Source organism: Corvus hawaiiensis, chromosome 11 (genome assembly GCF_020740725.1).
Source record: "Corvus hawaiiensis isolate bCorHaw1 chromosome 11, bCorHaw1.pri.cur, whole genome shotgun sequence".
NCBI lineage: Eukaryota > Metazoa > Chordata > Aves > Passeriformes > Corvidae > Corvus > Corvus hawaiiensis.
In genome coordinates, this window is record NC_063223.1 from 15,937,138 (window position 1) to 15,963,206 (window position 26,069).

A 26,069-nucleotide genomic window follows, 5' to 3' on the forward strand; every position below is an offset into this window, starting at 1 on the left:
GGGCAGTGTGTTCCAGTGCTTGACAGTGCTTTTGGTGAAGAAATATTTCCTAATAACCAACCTAAATCTCTCCTGGTTTCCTCTTGTCCTGTCACTTGTTAACTGGATGGAGAGCCTGAGCCCTGCCTGGATACAATCTCCTTTCAGGTGTTGTAGAGCCATAAGGTCCCCCCTGAGCCTCTTTTTCTCCAGGCCAAACACCCCCAGCTACTCCCAAGGAGACTTGTGCTCCAGCCCCTTCCCCAGCTCTGTTGCCCTTCTCTGGACACACTCCAGCACCTCAGTGTCTTTTGTGTAGTGAGGGGCCCAAAACTGAACCCAGATTTGAGCTGTGGCATCATCAGTGCCCAGTACAGGAGGACATCCACTGCCCTGGTCCTGCTGGCCACACTATTGCTGATACAGCCAGGATGCCACTGGGCTTCTTGGCCACCTCAGCACTCCTGGGCTCAGCTGCTGTTGACCAACACCCCCAGGTCCTTTTCCACTGAGCAACTTTCCAGCCACTCTGTCCCCAAGCCTGGAACACTGTGTGGGGCTGTTGTGACCCAAGTGTAGGACCTTTAAAGTGCATCACTTTACCTTGTTGAACACTTTCTCTTTTTGTTCTATACAGGCTCAGATAAACTTGTTTGAATATGTGAAAAGGGTTTTTTGTGTTCTTAGAGGTTTATGGTGCTTAGTCACGTGGTTGTACGATGAAAATTACAGCAGTGACTGCATGTGTGACTGTAATGATCTCCATTTACACTGCACATTTAAATATACTCAAATTTTGGTACATCCTCATGTACCATTTTGTTAACAAACTCTAAGTATGACTTAGACAGCTTCCAGGAATAAAAAAAACCTATTCAAGTTTCACGCCTATTCCATCTTTTAAAATTCTGTTTACTGTGTCTGATACATTTTCTAATTGATGCTAGTTAACATATTTGTCTATTGTTGCTGTTATCAAGCTGTTAAACATATTACTATTCAGCCTTTTTTTTGGTATGAGAAACGTCTTTGCTATTTCAACTTTGTTTTTCAGAAGTAACTTCCTGCTACAATAATATTTTCTGGAAAAAAGTCAAGAATACCTAAATACCTTAAACAGGTTTTGCAAGTTAACAATTCTGCTGTAATTAGTCTTCAGGCTACCTCTGGCTCCATGGATTTAAAGCTATCAGAGTTTACTGTTTTGTGAAAAATATGTTTTACATTGTTTGGACATGCTTGTCATAAGTTTCTCAGTATATCATTATGCTTTAAAACCTCCCACTGGCAGCGTCTGGAAGGAAAAAATATAGTGTAAACTATAGAAGACCTAGTGGCAGCTTCCTGCCAAGCTTCATTCTTGAGTCAACAACGCTCGTTTTTGTTTTTGCTTTTGTGAAAATGTCACAATCTAGTCTTTCATAGAAGTTTCCTATTTTTTTAGCAGCCTAGTCGAGCATATATCCGTGTCTTCTACTTTCCCCTGGTTTTTCTCCTTTTCATTCTGTGATATCTGTGTTTCTGGTCATGCCACCAGTGAGTGCACACATAAATTATACACCTAAAAACACTCATCACTAGAAAATTTATTGCTTCTAATATCTTTCTCATGAACAGTTGTGTTTATTTCTGAGTTGACTTCTCTGGTAAAGACAGCAATGTGCTTAGCTTTGGTTCAGTTCTTTGTTTTTTCAAGACTTTCATTTTAGATATTACAGTGTATATAGGACCATGTGGGCTTTTAACCATAAGCCTGTGCTGGGAATATGAAAATGGTTTTAGTTTATAATTACAACTCTGAGTAAAAATAATAGTGGATTGCTATCCCTAGTAACTCTTACTACTTCTATCCTGCTGAAGCAATGGGCAGTACATGGGAGCAGAATATATCCTCCTGACAGAGCATATAATTGGAGTTTTTTTCTTTTTCCCATTGAAACAGCATTTGGAGAAGGCAGGGAGTGGGGAGGAAGGTTGCTGTCCTTTAAGATAAGGAACTTGAATCTTCTTTCCTATGTACAGGAAACTTGTGTTATTTGGTTTGGGAAATCTTTTATCTTCTGGGCCTCCCTTTGGCAGCTTAATTACTAACTCTGCTTAATTAAAGTGAAGGAGACACATACAAAAAATACTGTCTTGGAAAAGTAGATGCTCTTCTTTTCTCTTTTTACAAAAAAAACAAACCAAGCAAACTTCTTTAAACATTCTTTGCCAGTATTTTGGCTATTTGAATATGAAATACTAGCATTGGTAGTATTAGAATAACATAGTAAGTTAATAGTAGCTATTATTTTTATTATCTCATGTTAGTGTGCATTTATAGCAGTGAGGGTTACTCTCTTGTAATGGCTAATTTTCCCTGCTCTTGAGTTGGAATGTTGTATAACATTACATCAAGTACCATGGCAGATTAAACTATATTCATAATGCAATACAGTAGGATAGCACTTATTCAAACAACTTGTATCACACTACATTTGTCTGGGTGACTCACGGGTTTGTATTATGAGGAGTCACTGTTGGACAGGAAGACATGTACAGCAGGGAAGTTTGGATAACCAGGATCACACTGTGATTATTTAGGTTTTTTGTTGACCAAATCCATTATACGTAGAAAGGCTATATATCTTTTTTGTTCATTTATAGAAACCCTCTGAAAGATTATGCTATGAATTTAAAGAACAGATGTTGTATTATAAACCATTACTTTTGATCTTGTCATGAATAGTAGATTTTAGATAAGTGGCACCAGCACAAAAAAGACCCTAGACTGAAAAAGCCAACTTAGAACAAGAGAATTGTTGATCTTTACTTTTGAAAAATAATTTTATTTACTCATTGTAAACAGTGTTTCTTAAAAGGAAAAAGAAGTAAACTCTGAAGTTTTAAATGCCAGGCTCTCTTCCTAGATAAAAAAAATATTCGAAGCCCATCTTATATGCATGCAACATTATTTTTCTCAGTATCCCTTATACCAATCAAGATCAAGAAAAATCCAAATTCTTTGACTAAAAACCTCCTGGAGTTGTCTGAACTGTGTTGCCTAAATGAGTGAGAATTATTGAAAGCTCCTGTAGCTCTCTCTCTGTGGAGATTTTGCTTTGTAGGGTTTCCTGCGGAATTCGTCTTAGAGAGGGGAGGAATTTAGATGTCTTTATGTGCATATGTGTGTGCTCACTGAAGTGATTTTGAAGCTCTTATGTATGCACCAAGAAACTGGAGAAATTAGATATTTGGAAATGGAAATTGGTGGTCTTCCAGGCAATATTGGATCTAAAAGTGCTAAATCCTTTAATAAATAAACCTTGATTCAGACTGGAATGTCTTGGCTTGATCTTAAAGGTGATATTATGAAGGCCTTCTAGCTGTTGACTAGCCTCAAAGATAATTATCTGCACATTCCAATCTTGTTCTGCCATCAGCACTGTCTAAGGCCTAAATGGAGCAAATGTTATTTCCACTAGAAATATATTATATTTAGACTGTCCTCATTCCCAAAAATTTAAAAAATATTTGTAACTGAAATACAGAGAATAAAAGAAATAGCTATATGACTTTCTGCTAACAGTCCTGTGTGCCTAATTTCAGCCATTGGGGCAGTTTTCTAACTGAAACTGTATGTTGTGAGCACACAGTTGTATTATTGGGGTTACTACTTTTGTTGGACTGTAGATAAAAGAATTACCTTTTCTTTGGTGAACATTTTGGAAGCAGTATTTCTTAAAGCACACCAATACAATGTAGATTTCATTTACTGTAGCAGGTACTGGAGCTAATTTGAGGGACTGAATAGCCCATCTGAAACAGAATATATGCAGTATAAGGCATTTTGAAATGGGTGGAAATGCTTTTCTGCCTTAAAAACCTGACACCTTAGTTCATACTGCATAGCTGCTTATTTACATGATAAATCTAAGAATTTTTTGGGTTTGTATTCTAAGTTCTGCTTGCACAAGTGAAATAGCAATTCGATTCCTTTAAGGACTGCTGGGTATAGCAGGGACTTCTGTAATAAAGTTTTTCTGTGGGACAAAAGCCTGTGCAAAGTTGAAAAAGAAAGCAAGCATTATTTATAAATACTGTTTAAATATGTATGTTTTCAAATGCACTCTAATACAGCTTTAATGTATCCTCACCTTTGGGATTGTGTGTTCCATGGATACGGACTCTAGATCTTAAAAAATCCCTCAAATGCACAACTTGATGTGTATGGATTCATCTCTGTTCTCCAAAACCAAGCCTGCCTTTGGAAGAGAGGGATTTAAAAATAATAAAATATATGTCCCCATGAGAGTTATTATACAGAATATGAGCAGTGACAAGTGAGTTAGTTTACATGAAGGGTCAAGCAGATCCAAAATAAAGTTCTCATCAAGGCCAGTTTAATCCTCCCATCTGTAAGTTTTGTAAGTCCTGCCACTTAGCTCGTGGTCTTAATGCCCATATATTTTGCTTCAAACAGGGTGAATAAAATCAACTTGCAGATCTGCATGTTTTCTGTTTATACACTCTTGAATGTTGCCTCATGTGGGAAGAGACTTGAGAGACTTAGAAGGAAAACGAAACTTTTAGATGAGGAACAAAATGCAGTTTATATTAGTTAAAGATTCTGTGACTACTTTTCCCTTTTTCATCTGGTGAGAAATACTATTATTCTCATCAAAATTTGTCTAATATATGTTGCCTACAGAAATACACAGCTGTATAAAACTTGTGCTTTTATTTAGGCTTTTATGAAGTCCATTACTCTGGTATCTTAATAATGCCCATACAAGAACAATTAAAATAATAAAATCTTTTGTAAATTCCATAAAGGAATTATTATGGTTCAGGCCAAGGCTTAGTAGTATAATTTCTCTGGATTTTCTTATTATTAACTGATTATTAATTTATCTATACAGAAAATTTCTTCATACTACCTATAAACAGAATTCCTGCATCTTATGAGTCTGCCTTTCATAGGGCTGCCCTTTGTAATGGAATGTAAAGTGCAACTGAGAAAGTGAGTGCAAATGCTCAACCTAAATACTGATAGCTGCTTTTCTTCAGTATTGATTCTAGCACATGGCAGAAAATGCTTGTAATCACTGAGTGAGGAAAGCTGCTTTACCCAAGGTTTTGAGCATGTAACAGGCTGAGCAGTAAGTGCTTCATAAGATGTGGGAAATCAATGAACTTCCATAGGGAAGATCTGTTAGAATATTTCAACTTTCAGAGAATGAAGTACCATTTTCTGCTGCCTCCTTCTTTTGTTTTCTTGTACCTGGTAGATACTATGGAAGAACCCAGTAACAAGGTGAGAAGTTGTATGAATGTTACAATCTTCGGCTCCCCTTTTTCAGTCTAGCAAAACAAAATCCATCACTCTGTGGAAATGCATTAATATATCATTAGCTAGGAGACAAACAAAAAACTTAGGTTTTGGAACACTGAGTAACAGTATTTGCATTTTTATATTTGTTCCAAATTCTCACAGACTGATGTGACAGAATTAAAATATTTGTCTTCTTTGTAGATGAGGCAAAGGTTTAAGTGACAGGTTTTTTTTTCTTCACCGGAATATACTCACTGAACTTGGTTTTGATTTAGTAATAGCCAGACAGTGTGGCTTTGTTGCTTGGAAAAGTGCAAGTTCTGTAATTCAGCATCTTTGTTCTTCCCAAAAATCTTAACTGCTTGTCATAGGTTAGCAGACCAAACCACTACACTACTGCTCAATTCCCCAAAGAGATGGAGATGAACTTTTCAGGAGCTAACCTGGTGTAAAACCATTGAAGTCTTTTACTTCCTTTTCCTTCAAACAGTTATTGAGAAAAAATGTTCAGTTTCAGAAGGATGGTGTTTCTTGGGCTATCTTCCTACCCTTGTCAGTGTTCTCTCCCCCACCTGATTTTCTTCTCCCACCTATGTAATCACATCAAACTATTACAGAGTTTCTTTTCTGCATGATGTGTGTGTGCAGAGTTCTGTACGTTCTGTCTCTCTGTCCCTCTGAAGCACTCCTGTGGCTGTGCAGTTGTGTAAGGACCTGTTCAGTTGCTGCACAGTTTCCTCCTGAGCTCGTGTGGCTGCAGCTCCGTGGAGGCATCGAAGGGCTCCCTTCCTGCCCTTGGCTTTTGCCAAGTGCTGGCAGTGCTGCCACCACCTCCCATCTGGCTCCCTTTTCATACAAAGTTCTCTTTCCTGAGGCTGTTGAATTCAGCTCAGCATCCTGCCCCTCCAGCCCTGCTTCTTCCACCCACAGGGAATTTCTGTCTCACATTGGCTGAGGGAGGCACTGTGATCTGGGACTGATGTACCCAGCGAGATTATTCCTGTAGGTGTGGGGATAGTTTCATGAACGGGGAGCTATGGTTTGAGCAAGATTTCTCTTTAGTGCTCTGAAAAATTGACATGCTGATTGCGAACTGCTTTCAGGGAGGAATTCAGGCTGACAAATTCTGGGTTGATATTTTTGCTCCATCATGTGATCATTCCTAGCTTATCATGTGTTAATAATGGAGTCCAGTTGTCAGACATTTTGTTGTCCCCCTCAGGCCTCCCTGACTGTCCCATGGGCTGCCCTACCCTGGACAGCCTCATAAGCACTTCAGTTCTGTTCCTATTGACTGGTATCTTCCTGAAATGACTCTCCAAAGCCATCTTTAGTTGCTTTATATATTTAATTATTATGTTTATTATTGTCCTATTAGTACACTTGTGTTGCTTGTGTTCTTTCTATATCTGAAACAATTAAATTAACCAACTGTTTATAGTTCTGCTCCATGTGTTCTCCAGTACTTCCCCCATGGCTCTGAATAAATTTGAGTCAGGTTGTAACTGTCAGTTACTATACCAAGTATTAACATTTTTCTTATTAAGAGTGATCTGTAACTGGGTGCTAAAACTTAGCTCTTTCATGACAGACACACTTAACTTTTCTTAAAGTTATTGATATAGTTGATATTGCACTATATACAATAGGAGATAATTTTAGTTTTTAAGGACATGTCCATGCCACTGTGACTTCTTTATGTGTGCCAAGCCAATAAAATAAATAATTTTGTAGCAAAAATGCCATAGAATTAAGTAAACAGGGAAATACTATCTGTGTTAAGAGAAGAGCACAGATGTGTCTTCCTTGGGCGTTCAGTACGCACATGAACTTTTAAAGTCACAGAACTTTTAAAGATGGCATGAAATTTTTTTTGATGCAGAATCTGTGTCTTCCAATCAGTTACATGAATCTTTATATTGCTGCCTATTAATATTATTTGTGAATTGTCATTGTGTCAAACCTTGTTAGGAGATTGTTTTTTTCTGGGCTTTCTCACATAAAATTATCCAAGTATTTTCATACAATAACATTTTCACTTTAATGAGTCTTGTGATTTCACAGTATATAAGCACAATTCAGAGTGTGGAAAACCTCTTATGTACATAAATTACCTGTTTGCAGTACGACTTTACACATACCATGTGAATCCCTGCTGTGTTTGGATACGTTCTAAGGCAGCATTTCTAATTTTAATAATATATTGGGATTATGGATTAAAAGCAGTGGGGAAGTAGCTTTGTGCTGTGTAACCTAACAAGCGTGCTAAGAATCAACTTTTGGCAAGAAAACTCCCAATTTGCCCTCTCTCCCAGAAGTTGACCTGGTGGATGAAATAGTAGATGTGTGCATGATTCTAGGCATGCCTTCTCCAAAGATCAACATTTGTACACACTTTAGTCACCTTTTATACGCAGTGCTATTGACATTAACCAGGGAGGCCGCTCTGACAGCGCTGGGCTTTAACACCAGCTAAAGAGTTGCTCTGCTCTGCTTGCATGGTTTATCTGAAAGGACTCAACACCGAAATCACACAGCCTAATTGTTTTCAGCCCATAAGGGTTTTCTTCCAGATACAATATCCTGTAGGACAGTTGAGTGTCCTACTGAAATTGGCATCTGTTGAATAGTCACTTTACTTTACTTTAATGCTTCGGAAAGCATTAGGTCGAGCTCTGTAATTTATCCATACATTATATCAAATTTGCTTTCGCTTGCACAACTATAAAACACTTTTCATGCTACCTTTGTAATTAGATTTGGACAGTATCAAACAAATGGAAGAGCAGAGCTAAGGCTACCAGCTGCTTAAAAAGATCACAGACTTGCTCAGATGAAACTCAGTGGAAAAGGAGATAAAATTAACAAGATATTTCAATGAAATAACTAATTTTCAAATGAAATGCAAAAATAAAAGGATGGTGCTTTTTTTTTTTTTTTTTTTTTTTTAATTGATAAAAAGTGGACTTGCACAGTTGCTCAGGTGCTCGGTCTCGTTTCCATCACAGTGCATGTCTGGGTGACTGAGTTGATTGGGGGCCAAGTGTGAATCAGGCCTTGTCAGCATGAAGTTTGCCTTGGAAAGAGAACATTTGTTGACTGATTCTTGCAGCACTTTAAATACTGTATCTTTATTGACATGGTCTGAGGACTGCTTTTTATTTTTAAATGTGTTTACCCTTGAAATATCAGAATGTGATGTTATTTACTTTATCATATACGTAACAGTGTTTTGCTATTAATGAAAGAGCTTCTATTTGGGACAAAACCTTTCAGCTGCATCTGCGAGGAGTAGTCTGTTCTCTTGCCCATCCTCTTCAGTTTTCCTGAAGGTCACATTCACATTTTGTCAGTGGGTTGTCATACAGTGTATTTTAGCTGAAGCTAATTGAGAATTCTGCAACTGGGGGCCAGTTGTGTTTCACAAGATGAACTGTTTAAATAGATGACAGTATTCCTAGGACTGCAGGGGGAGCATAATATTTGTTTGTACTTTAGAATAGCTTTTGTTTTCACCTGTCTAGGAACATGACCCTAGAGCACAGAGATTACCACTATTTATATCATAATTTTGTTTGATTTATTTAAAAAAACCCAAAAAATTTTGGTATTGCTTTTAGTTGTTGGTTTGGTTTGGCTTTTCAAACTGATAGTTATTCTATTTAAGTGATTATGACCAGTGTTTTCCAACATTACTTAATTATATTTTTCTGTTGTAGGTGAAATCACTATATTAATTGGAAAACTAAATCACAGATAATGAATCCAAGAATTATATTGTTTTGGTCTTATATTTTATTGAATTACTGAGGCTTAGAATAAGATGATCAATGTTCTAACTGCCAGTACCAGAAAAGCTGAATACAGTTCCCAGAAATGTCTTTCAAAATCTTAAATTAACTTAATAAAGACCACATCATTAGTAATCCTTTCAGTTAGGATATCTATTTCTTTTAAGCTATGGGAATCCAGTAAATTCCAGAATAATTCTATGTAGAGATGGGCATATGTCTCTGTTATAATACTGTGCTTGTATAAATTAACTTAACTAGTAACCACCATGTGACAGCCAGCAAGGAAATACTGAGGAAACTAAAGAACCTTTTCTCCCTGACTGTGGTCCCTGCAGGTCTGGGTGGGGAAATATGTGCTCTATATATGCTGTGTCTCTTCTTTATCTGAATAAAACCAAGCCTTGTGTATTCTTAACATAGCTCTTAGCAGGAGGATTAAAATACTTTAAATCCTACTTTTGGTAATGAAGCAATCTCAGTGAGGTTTTTCATTTCAAATTCTGCAGCATGGCATGTTTGATAACTGTGCTGTTGTGTTCCTGTGGACATGGCCCTTCCCTGGGGACTGCTGCTTCAGTGCTTCTGGTGCTTTGTGTTGAACTGCCACTGCATTGCTGGCTGATGGCACTGGGCCTTATGTGTCTAGTCTTTTATGAGTTTTGAAAAAACAACCTGGAATTTATAAATTCTGCTTAATATTCTGTCAAATCCTTCACCTATGGTGTTTATTTTAAAGCTTTTATGCATTCTAGAGTATGGTTACTTTTCTCTGACAATTTCCAAAGTTGTGAGATACAACATGTGTCTAATTTCTTTGTTTGGAAAGGTTCAGGAACATCAGCCTCCATAACTAAACTGGTTTCGTTAGACCTGTTTCCTGGGTTTAAGAACTGTGATGGAAGTCAGAGGTGAGGAATTTGTCTATGGATGACAAATGGGATGGGAAGAGAGTAGAGGGGAGGGTGACAAAGAGTTTATTCCCATGTCTTGCAAAGCTCAGTATGACACTTTGCTACGTCTGTTTGCTTTTGTGAAAAACACCTTTGTAATGAAACTGTTGAGGCAGTTGCACACTGGAGAAATTCGCATTAGAAACAGGAGGAAGCAAGGTATTTACAAACCATATTGCAGGACAGCACTGGCAATTTTAAAAGCAGTAGGTCCACATGGCTGGTGCTGGCCCTCCTGTAGGTGTGTAATTGAATTAGCCATGAGATAAATTGGGTCCCTGCATGGCCAGCAGCTGCTGGCACAGGATCCTGGCATACTTGGCACTCACCTTCACTGTGTGAGGCACAGGCAATGTGTTAATGTCAAAGGCTGAGGTCTCCAGCCTGAGAGGCGAAATAGCTGGTAGGTGGATATTTGGTGTGTACAAATTCAGGCTTTTATCTGTTTTCCCTCATCTCTGTGAATGTGTTTTCTATGCCCTCTTAGTCCAGTGATGGAATAAATTTGTAGGAAAGCCACAAAGTTTGAGGATTATAGTCTTTCCTTTTTTACATTCTCATGCTTAATCTTGGGGGGGAAACCCCCAAATATTATTTTTATTAAATTAATCTTCACAGAGCTGGAGATAACTGAAATTTATATAGTGTGTAACTTGCAGTGGAGAAAAAAAGGCATTTCCTTAGGAAATGGAAAAAAACCAACCGCTTTCAAAACAACTGGATGGATTCTTACACTGAATGACTTATTATCAAAGTGCATCCAGCTTTACTGAACAAATGTAATTGTTTGTTAAACTTCAAAAAAATTTTAATGGTTAATATTTTAATATTAAAGTAGAAGAATCTCTAAGTGAATAGATGGATTTCTTTATTTCCTTTTAGTATGTAAAATTCATGAATTATCTGTGTGCTAACACAAGATTAGGTTTTAAAATAAAATAGGTATGAAATTTTTGTATAGCTACTGATACTTGAAAAAGTCACTTAGGGAAATCCAAAACTCTCATATTTATCACCAAGATGGTTGCCAAAATGAAGTGCCAACCCTTTAAAGGTAGTAGCACTAACCATACTAACCTTGACTGCTGGAATGTTGCCAGCTCTTCATCATCCTGCAGAAATAAATTATATTTGAGCTGAGAAAACATGCAATTGTCCCTCCCCCTCTGCATTCCCACAAACTGGAACAGTATTATGTTAGCCTGAGTTGTACTGAGCCGAATCCAATCTGGAATTAAGAATGCTCCAAGGCATTTTTAATAAACTGTCATTCATTTGAACTCTAACCTCCTTTAATTTGCAGAATCTGGTAACGCAGATGTATACTTCAGCCACATTCATTTCTTTTTCTTTTCTTATCTTGGTGTGAAACACTGCTGATAGCACTTGGAAATGTGAAGCTGCAGAACGAGTACAAAGTGTTCATTTAAAATAGACTCAAAACTAAGAAACAATTACAATAGTTTGCTGGGTTTCTGCCATTCTGAAATACAAACTTAATTCTAGTGCAGATTTTAATAAAATCCTCAAAGTGCTGAGGTCAGTTAAGCTTTCTGAAAGTATGAAAAAAAAAAAGGCTTTTATTGCAAAATGCAAAGGATAAAATGAGGCCTTTGTCTTGTAAAAGGAAAGAAAACCCAGCTTAAAACACATTCAGGGCATAGAATACTCCCAAGCTAAGGGCTGTGCAATCACTGAGGTTCTCATCGTAAACTCTTTCAAAACGTGTATTCCTGTGAATTCAAAACGTTTGGGGTTTGTGAGCATTTATATATAGGAGCATTTATACTGAGGGATAGGGTTGGGAAAAGGGAGCAGCTTCCAGGTGGGAACTGCCCCTGATGCCTCTACCCCTGCCAGGCAGCGCTGCTGGGCTGAGCTGGGGATTGCCCAAAACCAGAATTTTCATCTGTAATACTGGCCGCAGTGGTTGATTTCCCATTGTGACACATCTGCTGCAGCTATGTAGTTAGCATGGTAAGATGATTGTGTGTGCAACTTCACCATTCAAAAGTTTACATTTGATAGAAGTTGATTAAAAAAAAAAAAAATCAGTTTCTTGTGCGCATGCCTGCCAGTTGAATTTGGCTGTAGGTGTTGGTGGGACAGTTAACTAGGAAAACGTCCAACTATGAACTTGGGTCATATTCAAAAAATGCAGGAAGAGCTAGCTGGCAAATACTGTGTTGAAAGTGTAAATTAAAATAAAACTTTCAAGTCAACACGTGTTAATGATTTGTGGTTTGAAAAAGTTTTCATATTTAAGTTTTTGGAGTTTTTTTCCCTTCCCTTTTAAACTTTGATCTCTTTTGTCTGGTAATGTAAGAGTATGTTAGTAACAGACATTAACAAGTCCACAGCTTTGTTTTCCACAAGTCTTTAATTCTCTTAAATGTTTTGAAATGTAAATTATGTGGTATATGTGATATGAACTTGGGTGAGGATTCAGTCAATCATCAGGCTGGGTACCAAATTCAGCTGAACATGGAAAGGGAGCACAATGATACTAAAAATACAGAAGTGCAGGAATTCTGCCTTTTTACATTCTCATCTGCCCAATAAATCTGCAAGTGTGGAGTGTCTTGGTGTTTAAAGATACTGTCTCAAAGCTGGAGTCTGTATGAATTAATGACTTTTCAGTTTTGATCCTTAGTACAGTTTCCATTAATAGATGTTGTCTGGAATTAAGTGATAGAGTGGAGGCTCAGCAGAAAGTAGATGCAGTTTGTAAAAGGTGCAAGGAAAATCCTGAGAAATAGCCCCTGAAAACAGGTAGAAGTATCATATGTTTTAGTAGTTAAGTCCTGTCCTTCTTGGAGACAGCATTGGTTTATGTTCTTGCACTAAAGCAGAAGATGAAGTACCTGGTGTTATATTAGAAATTGAATCTGTTTTTAAAGAAATATGATCTGACTCTTTCCTTCTGGCTTGTTAATTCTTTTTTTCATGGGATTTAAGTGCAAATCCAGCTTTTTTTTTATTTCTTTATTTCCCTCAAGTACATGTTCTCTTTGCTACTTCTACTATGAACGTTCACTAGACAGTCATTTTACAAAGATATCTGAAGTCATCATCTTTCTTCATGGTTTCTTCAGTGGAATCTTGGCATCTGCAGAGACCTACAATTTGCACTCCTTGTTATTTCATTGATATCACTATTACACTGCTTTTACTTTCTGAGTGGAAGGTTGAACATCAATAATTTAAATACTATTGGTAATTCTGCATTCATGAAATACAGCTTATGCACTGCAGGGTATCAGACACGTTCTAGTATTTCATTGATCTTACTAGAGTGTATGTACAGATGGTGTAGAAGGAGTAACTAATCAGTGTATCATTGGCAATCAGGCTGTGAGTCCTCATTACAATTTCTGACAACTCTATTATTTATTTGTATTATTTATTGAACTTTTTGTATAGAAGCCAGTGCATGTTCAAATTGAAGCAGAAGTGTGGCTTATAAGCACTGATTGGTTGCTAGGAGGCTTTAGAGACAAGAGTTAAGCATGAGCTTGGGAGAAGTAGCCACACTGATGATATGAACATGGTGGAATTTTGTCAGACTTTTCAATTCACAGCAAAATTGAACTCCTTTCAGTCCTTTGCGGAACATGGATGAATGGAATGTATCCTCTTTCCCATTTTATTTTGTTTCATTTAGAAGTTCTTCCTGAAGTGTTTTCTAGTTTATAAAATAATAAAATTTGGACAAAGGAGATGAAAAAGAACATCGAGGAAATAGGACATTTGTTATTCAAATCATTATATCTCACTAAAAAAACCAAACTATTGTTCACTTTATGTAAACTGTATCATTTGAAGAGGGGAAAATCCCACTGGCATCCTGGTTACTGGAGGCCATTCACATAAATATGATATATAAATATATGTATATTTATATATCATATTTACATATATATGATATATAAATATATATAAATATGAATATAAATATTCACATAAAATGATTCACCCCACAAGTAAAGCTTCTGCTGCCAGACAGGTGTCATTGTCCACTCTCCATTCTTTAGTGTGTTCTTTAAATTTCTCCATGACATTTCTCCATGCTAAGGGAAGAGTGGGATCACCACAACTTTCCTACACTTTGAGCTTCTCACTGTTATGATGAGGAAAATAACTTGATCATTGTTAGAGCAGTTACAGACCTTTAAAGTTCAGGATGGTAGAATAATTTGGTTAGAAGGGACCACTAGAGGCAATGCAGTATAAACCCCTACTCAAAGCAGGAATAACTTCAAAGTTGGATCAGATTGTCCAGGCTTCATTCAATCAAAATCTAAAAATACTCAAGGACTGGAGAGTTTATAGTTTCCCTGGGCAACCTGTTTTGCAAAGGTGTGCAATTTTTATGAAAAATAGTTGGGTTTTCATGAGCACTTTTATATTAAAACATGCATCTATAGCTGCATCTGAAATTTCTGAAATTACTGCTATGATGAGCTACCACCCTCCCGGAATTTAAATAATCCAGATGGTGCAGGAAATATTTATAAACTGTATATGTGGCAGTGGCCCAGGTTAAATAGGTTCTTGGTGATCTGTGTTGGTTCTACTTTGTATAAATATTGTTTATTACTAATGGATTCATGGAAACTTTGAGGTGTTTTTTTGGTTTTGAAACACCACTGTTACTTTTTAATACTTGTTATGGTACAAAGAGATTTGAACAGCCATTTACAGAAAATCATTCCTTTAGTGGTTCTTTCCCCCCCTGTATTTATATGGATTTAATATTTTCTTGTTGTGAAGAATATGGAGTTTAAAATGTCCTCTCTCTTAGGTGGAAGAGCTGATGAATGCACTGGAAAAGACTAGACAAGAATTAGATTCCACCAAAGCCCGTCTTGCCTCAACACAGCAGTCTTTGGCTGAAAAAGAAGCACATCTGGCTAACCTGAGAATAGAGCGAAGGAAACAGCTTGAAGAAATTCTAGAAATGAAGTAAGTGCCTTGATTTCTCTAATTTCTAGGAAAAAAAAAAATTAACCAAAAAGAAAAGAACTCCTTTTGCCATAGGAGAAAGTTTTGGTGGGTTTTTTTCTGTGTTATTTTTTTATTTTTCTCTGCATATATTTAAGTCTGAATTTAAGGACTTCTAATAGTTTTCTGATGCTTAAATTCCTTTAAAAGCATGGAAGTGCAAAATTCTTCATTTTAGATGTACTCAACGTTTTTTGAAAGTTCTTTTGTTGCATGCAAATAAAAATATCAGCACTGTCTAACTTCTATGAGAAACTGAGAATCTAAAGCCCCATCTCTCAATGGGAATGCAATGCTGGAATCTCTGCTAGCGTCACATTCAAGGGAAGGGAACTTTCTATTGATGGTGCAAAGTTTATTGCTTTGAATTGGTTAAAAACACCCCCAAACTAACAAAAACCTATTTGCATACACTTTATCACTGCGTATATGTGTTCAGAATGAAAAAGGAAGGGAGAGATATAATTTAAATCTAGCTTCCTCCACAAAAAGAAAAGCAAATATCTGTAATTATGGGGCATTAAAACTCTTGATATGATCTCTAAAATTGGCAAAAAGAGTGAACCTACTATGACTTGGCTAGGCTGGTAAAAGTGTAGTTAACATTTAACAAAGAAAATTCACAGTTGTAATTTTGAAACAGTTTTTTTGAGGGAGGAAGCCATGTATAACTTCAGGTCAATTGTTACAGTTATCCTTGCATTGTAAAGGAATGGAAATAATCAGAAAAAATGGTTTTTGTAATGTTATTGTTAATAAGACAAAGTGGAAATGGAGTCATATACTTAGCAGGCTTTTATAAACGTTGATTTGAAGAATGGCTGCTATGTAATGCAGGTGCAAAAATACTGTAATGGAAGCACAAATGTTTCTGGTGATATCTAAAGAATTTCTGGTTTTGACTTTAATGAGGTCTATTTACATACAGAAAAATGGAATCAGATACGAATTAGAATACTGTGTGACATTATATTCTATAATAGATACATTTAAAAAGTTTTTTTAAATTTTCTGTTATAGGTACATATTAAATGTCCTATCATAACTCAGAAGCTCAGTGCCAGTCATCTATTTTCTGTGTAGTGCTTTGGTTTGTTTCCCCAAGTGCCTTTTTTTTGTCCTAATCATAAGATTTTTTTTTTTTTTTTTTTTTTTTATCATAATTAACAATTGCTGAGCAACATAGTGGAAAAATCTTTAATTCTGTTAGTGTGACTTTTTAAATTAGGTACACAAAACCCCACAGAAAAATCTGGAAAGTGAGTTTGGCAAAAACTGGTGAAGTAGAACTTGTTTTGATAAAAGCTGATCTATTTTATGAATGAAGGGCTGGGTGGGTGGTATTAGTGATGAAGGACCCAGTAGCAAAGATCCTAGTTAGGAACAGTGTGGAATTTAAAATGAGATATAAACATTTAGAGTGTTTTTCAGTATAAATTTTAAAACTAAAATAATAAAATTAGCAACCTGGTCTAATGGAAGGTGTTCCTCCCGTGGCAGGGGTATGGGAAATAGCTGATCTTCAGGGTCCCTTCAAACCCAAGTCATTCTATGATTCTGTTAATAAACATATTTCAGAAATAATTCAGATATTTTGTTACAGTTGTGTAACTTTTGAAATTGCTCACTGAAATAAGCGAAGGACAAGCAAACTTTATAAAACTGCTGCATTATGACAAAATATACTCGATGTTGGGTTTTTTTAAATGAACGAGATATTCTCAAATCCAGGTTTTAGATGCTAGCTAGGAGCCAGACATCTGAAGACAGAATAATGATAATTCTGTGTTGTAGTAATATAATAAAAGACTGTCTTATCTCTGGCATTTTAAGATAACTTATGAATTGGAAGCATTGACCATAATTTCTAGTTATCATTTTAAAAATTCGATATTGAGTGATTACAGTTTTTGGCTGCTAATTTCCAGCTAAATAGGCATGAAGTGTGTGTTTAAGAACCTTCATGATGATTTCCTATGCTTATATTATGTTCAAGTTCCTACCATAACTCTGCATTCTGGGCCCATCTGGCTGTCATTGTCAAGATCCATCTTAATTTACTGGCCACAGTCAGTTATCAGTTTTAGATAACTTCTTCAATTGTCATTTCTTGTTCCCATATACATTCGGTAATTTATGGAAGTTTAGAGTAAAAATGGGTAACAGCTTAATCTTGTTCATATCTGGTTGGTCTTTTTCAACTGGAAACAAGATAAGTACCCATTAAATGAAAGGTAGTTTGATAAAATCAACTTATTCTTAACTTGATGCCAAAAAAATAAGGTTTATTTTAAAGAGTTTGAAAGTATAAGTTTGAAGAAGGAGTTGCATTTACATGTTACTTTCTGAATATGTGATTTTTTTTTTTTTTTCAAAATGTTTATTAAAAATATTACTATATTAGTTCTGGAGGAAATATTTTTGTTATGGTCATATTATTTTAGCAGTGCACACATAACTCATACTGACATGAATGGAAGTTATGCATACATGTTAACAGTAAAATGCAGCATGTGTTCAAATCCATCATTTTGCCTAATTGTCTTGTTGCTTTGTGCTCTATCTCTGAGCATAAAAAAAAAATCATCAATGCACTTTTTATTTTTTAGTAAGTGATACTTTAAAAAAAATGTGTATTGCATAGTGTGACAAAAGCCATGTTAATGTTTTTTAAAAATGTATTTATCATCCACAGAAATATTTCAGTTGGCCTGAACTTCAAATTTGGTAGTTGGAAATATATCCTAAGACTACTTTTTCCAGACATTGTTTTCATTTTCTGAGAGTCCGCAAGTAGGAGCACAACCTCCTGAGAGCTTCACAAGGCTTGCCTAGAAAAGCTTATTCATTTTGTAACATGAAGAGCTTGAGGGTAGGAGAAGTTTCAGTGCTGTGATGTGGTGGAGGTTTGTCAGATGTTTCAGAAATGCCATATTTGTGGAGCATACTTCCATGACCACAATGCTTTCATACAGATCTCCTTTCCTATGTGGTGGTTCCTTCCAAAACTCATAAACCTGCTTGTAACAAAATTAGGTAGCTGTATGGATAGATAAATGAGTATTTATATAATACTAAAATTGCCTTATATATATATGGATGTGAAATAAATGCCTGCCCTCATAGAAAGTGGGTTTTACTCTATGGGACAGATCATCTTTTTAGAAATGGTCAAAATTATTTTCCCTTTGGAAGATATAAAGTTTGACCTGGAGAGCCAAAAGTCATAAAAGAGAGTCTAATGGCATGTGGGGGAAAAGATATAAAAATGATTGTCACTCTTTTTTTAAGTTCAAGTTTTAAATTGTATGTGTTTTATCTTCAACTGCAACCTCTGGAGTTAAAAAGAAAACACAAAACTCCGACACCCAAGCCGTCCCCATCCCCTCCACCCCACTTTGTTATCAAAATTTGGTGTTTTCTTGGTTGAAAATATTGAAGTTAACTTTCTGTGATATTTATTCCATTTATTGTTTAAATACAAGGTTAAAAAATATTTCATTGTGGTTTTGCATTAATTTGATGATCTTTCAGTGAGTTAGTTACATGTGACAAACACTGCACTTAGTGAGTGACCATGTGATTAATCCCCCCAAAGACTGTACTTCATATTTTGACCTGAAGATCTGACAAGTCTTAATTTTTGAGATTCATTTGTTAATTACTGAGTGTTTCCTCTGTTAACTCAGCACGCTCAGTGCTCTGAAGCTTTCAGAGTATCCTGAATGATATTCTTGCCAAGTTTGAAAGGCAATTTCCTTGCCTTTAATAGAGTTCATGGCATCACCTGTGGGTATTGCTAAATCAGTTTTGTTGGAAGTGAGTTTGCCCTGAAATTCACTACAAATTTCCAGAAGAAAATATATTTTCCCTTATGTGGAATAAATCAGATGATTAGTAATGAAGCATTAAAGATCTCCTAATAAAAACCCAGCTACTAGTCATTTTATTCAGTAACAAAAATAGAACACTGCTGTGCTGTCCAAAAAATATATTTTAAATTAGATTTTGCAGTAAATTTTCTTACAGTGACAGGATAAAATTAAACATCCCTTCCTTTGTTTAAGTATGGTCGCAATTTTTTCAGTGAAAATAATAAATTGAATATTGCTTATCTCTGTTTTTCAGTAGGTTTATTCATTTAACAGCACCTGTGTATAGTCAGGGATGAAATATTTGTGAGAAGAAGGGGATGAAACGTTTTTCCCACCAAGAATTCAGTCCCAGCAGCTACCACTCTGTGCAGAAGTGCTGAACACACAGTGCCCTTTGCCTGCTGGGGCAGTGGTTCAGCTGCTGCACCCGACAAGGAGAGGGCGTTTGGATTTGCCACTAGATGCCAGCCGTGGGTGCAAGACCATGGTCTGGAGCTGCTTGGTTCAACAAACCGAGTATGAGCAGCTCCACGGGGTGAGGAGGAAGCTTGTCCTGTTGGGAGGAGAATGTGCCTTGTCCTCTTACCTGTCACCTGGTCTGGCTGGTGCCCTCCTGCCTTGTAGAGCAAGAGCTTCAGGCGTGGAAAAGCATACAGATAGCTTCAAGTGGACTTTTCAGGATATTGCAGGGTTGAAGAGGGTCTTTGAATGGATTCTGGAAGTCAGGGGTCAGAGCCTAAGGGGCAGACTGTGTAAAATGTAAATCTGAAGAGTGAGAATTTGTATGGAAGTCAAAATGCTTTATGAAGCAAGTACCAGTGGCAGAAGTATAAGAAAGTTTACCATTCATCTGCTTTTCTGCAGACATCCTCCTTTTTTCCATCTATAAATTTTACTGGAGTAGAAGTTGGGGATTTCACATCTTTGTAGCAGCTCAGCAGGAGTTGCAGCTCTGACAAGGGCTGTTGGATGTCCAGAGAATCCATCTAGACTTCTTTGTCCAGCACCTGGACAAATCAGCTCATGTCTCTGCCTTACATTCTCCTATTACTATTTCCATCCATCACCGTCTGAAACTGACACCTGGGGAGGGAACTCAACATGTTTGCCTTTATTTATGTCCCAATTGCTCCACCCTAAGAGGTTCTGACACCCACAGGATAGTGGTTTCTTCCTCGTTGCTGTGGGTACAGCAGTGGTGAAAAGTGCTTCTGAAATCTCTGTGAGTAGTAAATCCAGTGCATCTGGAATGTTTCAGGGTAATTATGTATGCAATTCACCTGCTCAGGGCAAACACAGGCCAGAGGCATGGCACTCATTGACAGGAGAATCCCCGATGAAATTGCAGGGACCTACTTGCATGTAGTCATGAAGTTAATTTCCTTTTGTTGGGCTCTTCCATACAGCACGAAGGATGAGGAAAGCAATATAGCAAGGTAGGAGAAACTGGCAAGGTGATTTAAGGTTAGAACTACTCTTTGAAATGCATGGAACTCGCTCCTTAAAAGCACTTAAAAGGATGGTTTCCCTGCAGACCTGCCTGCTTTCTGTGTTACAGCCAGACAGAGCTTTCTCCTGCACCCATCATTTCCAAAGGAAAGCAGGAAGGGAGATAATCAGCTCTCTTGCCTATGCTGGAACCTGAGGTGTTTCACTAAAAGGTGTGGGCAAAGCTGCTTAGTTTATGCTCCTTTTTAATGTTAGTATATTTTAAAACCAGCCAGCCCCTACCTTGGGAATAGTTCTAGCCTAGATGAGCAGTAGTGGACCTGTGACACTAAAGGAGTCTCTTTGTAGTTTAAGCAAACACGCCAGAGTCAGATTTCTTATATTATTAATAAAGTATTATTTTGAAAGAAGGATAATTTAATTTTTTTTTCTACTTTTCCAGCTGTAGTACAGCCTATATTTGGAGAAAGATATCTATGATAATTTCTCTGACATGAATTTTTTAACATGTCTTTACTCAATGGGTTAGATAACAGAGCAGTGTATAAAGCTGTGAAGAGAAAAATAATTTTCAGAAAATAGTTTACTATTTTTTTATAATTTTATCAGAAAGATTATTTTGACTTGTTTCAGCTGTGGTAACTATAAACATGTTCAGATAGCAAGTTGCTTGTCTCAAAAATTGTACCAATTCAAATACAGAACACTAGACTGTTTTTGAGTAACCTGTGGATTGCTTCAATTTAATTGTAGGATTCATGCTGAGAGTGTAGAGAGTCATATCCCAAGTTAAATACAAACAAAACAGCAGGATGTTGATACAACTGTGACTTCCATAGGAAGTAGTTAGAATGGTAATGTGGTCTCCTAACTTGGGTGAAAAGTCTCTTGTGACTGTTTTTGCCCCACAGACCTGTAACACAGCATGCCTTGACTAACATTTTTGACACCAACTTGCAAACACCATAAAGATTAGAGAAGGCCAAATGAAGGCTTTGTTCTCTGGAACAGAAGCTTTCTTGACTAAAATGAAAAGATGTTTTTCTTTTGTAAACAACGAAGGGGCACTAAGCAATAAAATGTTTCTCTCTGTGAGAATAGAATGAGTGAGCTGTTTACTTGTTGAAGTGCTTCTCTTAAAGACATATGAGTGTCACCAAGTTCTTACTTGCGAGTACTTCCTCCTGTGTTCAGACTAAAGGATAGTATACTTTGATTTTATTCTATAAGATTCATAATTAAAATTCCATCAGCATGGGAAGCAAATTTCTTTTCTTCATTTTGTTCTTGTTAAGTCATAATTTACTTTCAAAGTAGGTCACCTGCTATTGAAGGTTAGTAAGATCAGTTTAGGATTTCTCCAGACTGTGATATGAGAGGCTGTCTTTTGCTTACTTGTACATTAATATCCAAGTAAAGGAAGTTGGATCCTCTCTCATTGTTTCTTGTCCCCTTTAGACAGCGGGAGAGGGCAGTAGCAACCTTTTCAAAGTGTTTCCCTCCCAGGGAGACAATGTCTTCCTCTCTGGTATGGAAAGGTAGCAGTGCTTGTGTCACAGAGGCAAAACAGAAGGAGTTCAAACATATTCCACACAATGCATACTATAGTTATAATAATTAGGCGTACTTTTCTGAGCTAGAAAATGAGTCTGGCTTGTTTTCTTCATTTCATAAGGATTTTGCGTCTAGTTGTACAAGTGATGTTTCAGGTTCCTTTGATCCACGTGATTTGAGGCACCTGCCAGGCAGAAGGAGAATTTGGTGGTCATTCCCACTCTGCATTCTAGGAGCGCACTTTGCTTTCCAGTTTTGTTGCCACTGTTCTTTACCCATTCTGGTACCATGCCTCAATAGAAAAATAACATTCAGTGCTCCAGCAAACATTTTATGTTGGAAATTCTACAATACTTTTCAGGGGTTTAGTGCTTTCCCCAGGACCTGAATGGTAGAGAGATCAAGGGGATCCTGCAGCTGCTTTATGAGGGAGAGACTTAAAAGACTTCTGGCTCTGGGGAGGGTAAGGCAGGGGGAGGATATGTTTGAAGTTTGAAGAATCAGAAAGGAAGGCATAAACTCAGTGTAGAGCTGTTGTTTGCCAGATCTCCCAGCATGAGGAGTATCAGACACTTGCTGAAGTTAATCAGTGATCGATTAGAAGGGGAGAAGTGCTGCTTTGTGGAGTGCTTGGTTGGTGGCCTTCAGGAACTTGCTTCCACAGAGACATCAGCTGATTCAAGGAGGGGTTAGACAAATTCATAGACAGGAGCTGGCTCTTTATGGACTTTTTATACTCCTTGGCTGTTGTTCTTGACCTGTGCTCCTAAAATTTATTTTCTCTCAGCAATATCAGCCCTTTCCTCCCACATTGCTCAATTTCACTGAAACACATAGTGATGATTTCTAATCCCTTTTTATTTTTTTTTAAAGAACCAGTTATATTAAGTCTACTAATACAATATAGAAAAACCAGTGGCTGCACTTTGAATGGCTTTTTGTGTCTTCTGTTGCTCTATAGTGTATAAGTGGATTTACAAGATGATGTAAGTGACAAAATGATTGGTTTAAAGTGCAGGTTATAAGTGAGATATGACAGTTGCATGACATTCTCTAGTGATTGAACCACTTAGAAGCCAGGCAGGATTAAGTGTTTCAGGTTTACAGGTGTTTCAAACTGCTTGAAGGATGTGGAGATGCAGAGTATTCTAGTCTTTTGTAATGTGAATGAAAATTTGAAGAAACAACTGCAGTTGAAAATCATTACTTTTGCTTCTCCCGTTATTTCCTTTTTCTGTTTAAATCAATCTCTTTAAATTAAAACGCTTTTCTGTTTTTTATGTATAAGTATGTTAGGGGTTAGAATTTTCTAAGGAAGCTTGTTATTTTTATCTGACCTTAGATTACTGAGCAGTTTAGCAATCTTAACTTCTAGATAAAGAAGCAAAAGTGAATATGCTATCTACTAAGTATTAAGCACTTTTTGTCTGGTTTCTATTGCACAACTTCTTTATTTGCAATGTTAGAAAATATAGGGAATAAAAGCATTTTATGGACAGAACAATACTATAGGAAAAGATTGTACTCTGCAATTAGTGATCTTGACAAAGCTATATATATACTTTGTTTTAAACCTACCTTAAAAATGCTTTTCTTACGTAAAAAATTAACGATGGTAAAAATTATTAAATAGGATGGCATTTATTTTGAAGTTCAGCCAGCATGGGAATGTAGAGGCCTCCACCTCTGATAATACACTCAAAAGAGGGAATGGCTCAAAAGCCAGAAAGGAAGGAGTAGGAGGCTGAAAGTAAGAAAAAAGAAAGAAAAAGTTAGCCTTCTGTTTCATGGATTTTTTTTAAAGCTGACTGAATTACACTCTTGTCTGCTGAAACCCTCTTAGTGTAATTCCCATTGGCCTCCGTGACACCTAGGGCAGCACTGATCAACTGCAGGCTCCCATATTCCTAACCTCGGCCAACTCAATATGATTCTAGCAGATGTTTCTGCATATTAAACCTCAAAACATGATGGGTCAGGGTTTTGGGTTTTTTTTTACATACTTGAGACCCAGGCCATGCAATTCAATGATAGGAATTATGAGCTGAAGGTCTCCCCAGTGGGATAATGCTGAACTTAATGTAAATTCAGATCTTTGAAGATGGAAAACCAAAGAAATTTTAAAGGTTTGGATCATTTACACTAAACTGGTGGATTGTTCTTCAATATTGCATAAAGATACGAAATATAAAATGTGCTTAGAAATGCATGTTTTCTGTTAGAAGGAAAAGGTCTTATAAAGTCAGGAGAGAACAGAGTCAGAAGCAATCAAACAGAAACAGTTTTCTTAGCAGCAGAAGGAAAAGGTTTGATTAGGTTTGAAGGCTTTCTCTGCCTTCCCATTACTCCTTAGGTGATGTGAAGTAAATCCACTGCTACCTTCTTCCTTCTTCCTTCCCATGCCCCCAGCAAAGCAAGTACTTCTCTCTGTGCTGTGGAAAAACACATCTAAATTCCTATTCTTTAGTTCCCTCCAGTTGTGTTCTCTCAGGTGATAAGGTGCAAGGTGTGCTTGAAGTTTTGCGCTCTGTTGTCCAAGAGGTGATTCTCTAATGTGCCTTCTCTTGTGCATTGTAAGGTGTGAGCTTGCAGGGCCATAAGTACCATTTACTCTTTTATTTAACTTATATAGTGACACCTGTAAAAATTTATCCTCCTAGAGGGCTGTACCTTTATCTTGAAATGAGTCAAAAAGTTTGTCTTTTGGAGAAGGAGACGCACTTGTGGTTGGTGGTGTTTGTGCCCTCCCACTGAACTGTGGGTAGATTACTGATTGTGACCGTGACAAGGCTGATCCATCCCCTTTATTAATACAGTGCCAGCTATAATGGGCTCCCATCCATTAATAATAAACAAGATAATAATAAAAACATGCATGATGTAATCACTGTCAGAGCTAGCTAAACTATGCGAATGTGGAAACATTTCAGCAAAAGCAGAATTCTTCAAATACAATTGGCAAAATATGGCATAGCACACAAAAATGTGCTAAAGCACTACCTTCTTAAGGAACAGCACCTCTCCTTTCAATGCCCTGTTGGTGTTTAGGAGAGACTAACAGATCATGAATTATGTGATGACAGTGGAAATCAGGATGAGCTCATCTCAGTTTTCTCTGATTGTGAGCAAAGCTGGCTAAATCTACACTGCTGTGCAGTATACCAGGGTATCTTAGCAAAGAAAGCCCCTATTTAAGAAGGTACATTATATAAGTCTGTGCCAAATCCTATAGTCAAGCTGATTTGTTCAGCATAAACATCACCTTAAAAGGGCGCCTTGGCTTGCTTCCGTAGGGTGAAGTGGCTTCAACTGAATAGATAAACTTTTCAAGGTGAAACAAAAGCTGGGTGACAGTACAAATTTATGCAGAATATCTTTAGTGAAAGACTTTTTAGTTGTTGGCAAATAGAAATGTTACTTTTTTAGAGGAGCTTGCATAATTTTAGTAGGAGTACTATGCTTATTGTGTTACATTTTAGTATTAAATGTTTATTGGGAGTTGCAAGTGAAAGGTTTGATATATTTTTTCTTTCATTTTTAATAATGATTTTCTCAAAACCCATCCAGTTTCAGTTTTGTAAATGTGTAGATACTAAGGGGGAAACTGTGATTTATTGGCTTAGATTAGAAATGTAAAATACTTTTTTGTGGTTAAACTCTTCCCAGTTTCTAACCACTCCTACCTCAAACATGTAGTTTATCATTGTTGCATTCAGCTCTGACCAGAATTAGGCCACACAGGACTCTGATGATCACCATATTGCTCAAATCATTCTAGTTATGATGGATTGTTCTTCTCTACTTCCCAAAAAACTTGCATAGTTTGCAAACCAGCTTCCATGATTCTCATCTTCTAGGTGGGAGGGGGAAATGTAGATTGATCTGACAGAGACTGTCATTAAATGTGCTACTTTGTTCATTTGGCTTCCAACCTCCTTGCCTTTATTATGGTTGGGGAACAGAGATAGTGAGTAGAAAATGCCAAAGGAAGGGTTTATTGTGTGAGGGGACTTTGTGGTAGTTACGTTCACCTGTCTGCATGTTATGGCAAACTGTGTCCCAGAGGCTGGTTAGGTGCAGCTGATAGGGAGAACTTTTAAAATAAAAGGAATTTTTACTCTGACTCTAAAAGCTCCAAAATACAGAATTC

At 36.9% G+C, this 26,069-nt stretch overlaps 1 protein-coding gene across 17 annotated transcripts in view; it reads left to right on the forward strand.

The window, feature by feature from the left end:
* The window catches only part of ERC2 (ELKS/RAB6-interacting/CAST family member 2), a 431,283-nt gene that overhangs the window by 214,334 nt on the left and 190,880 nt on the right, over positions 1–26,069 (forward strand). For all 17 annotated transcript variants that reach the window (XR_007206019.1, XR_007206020.1, XR_007206031.1 and 14 more), the window contains one exon: positions 14,842–15,002. Coding sequence is in view for 1 of the 17 variants with exons in the window: in XM_048315313.1 (XP_048171270.1) it covers positions 14,842–15,002 (161 nt within the window). In the remaining 16 variants the exon portion in view is untranslated. The remainder of the gene's footprint in view (positions 1–14,841; positions 15,003–26,069) is intronic.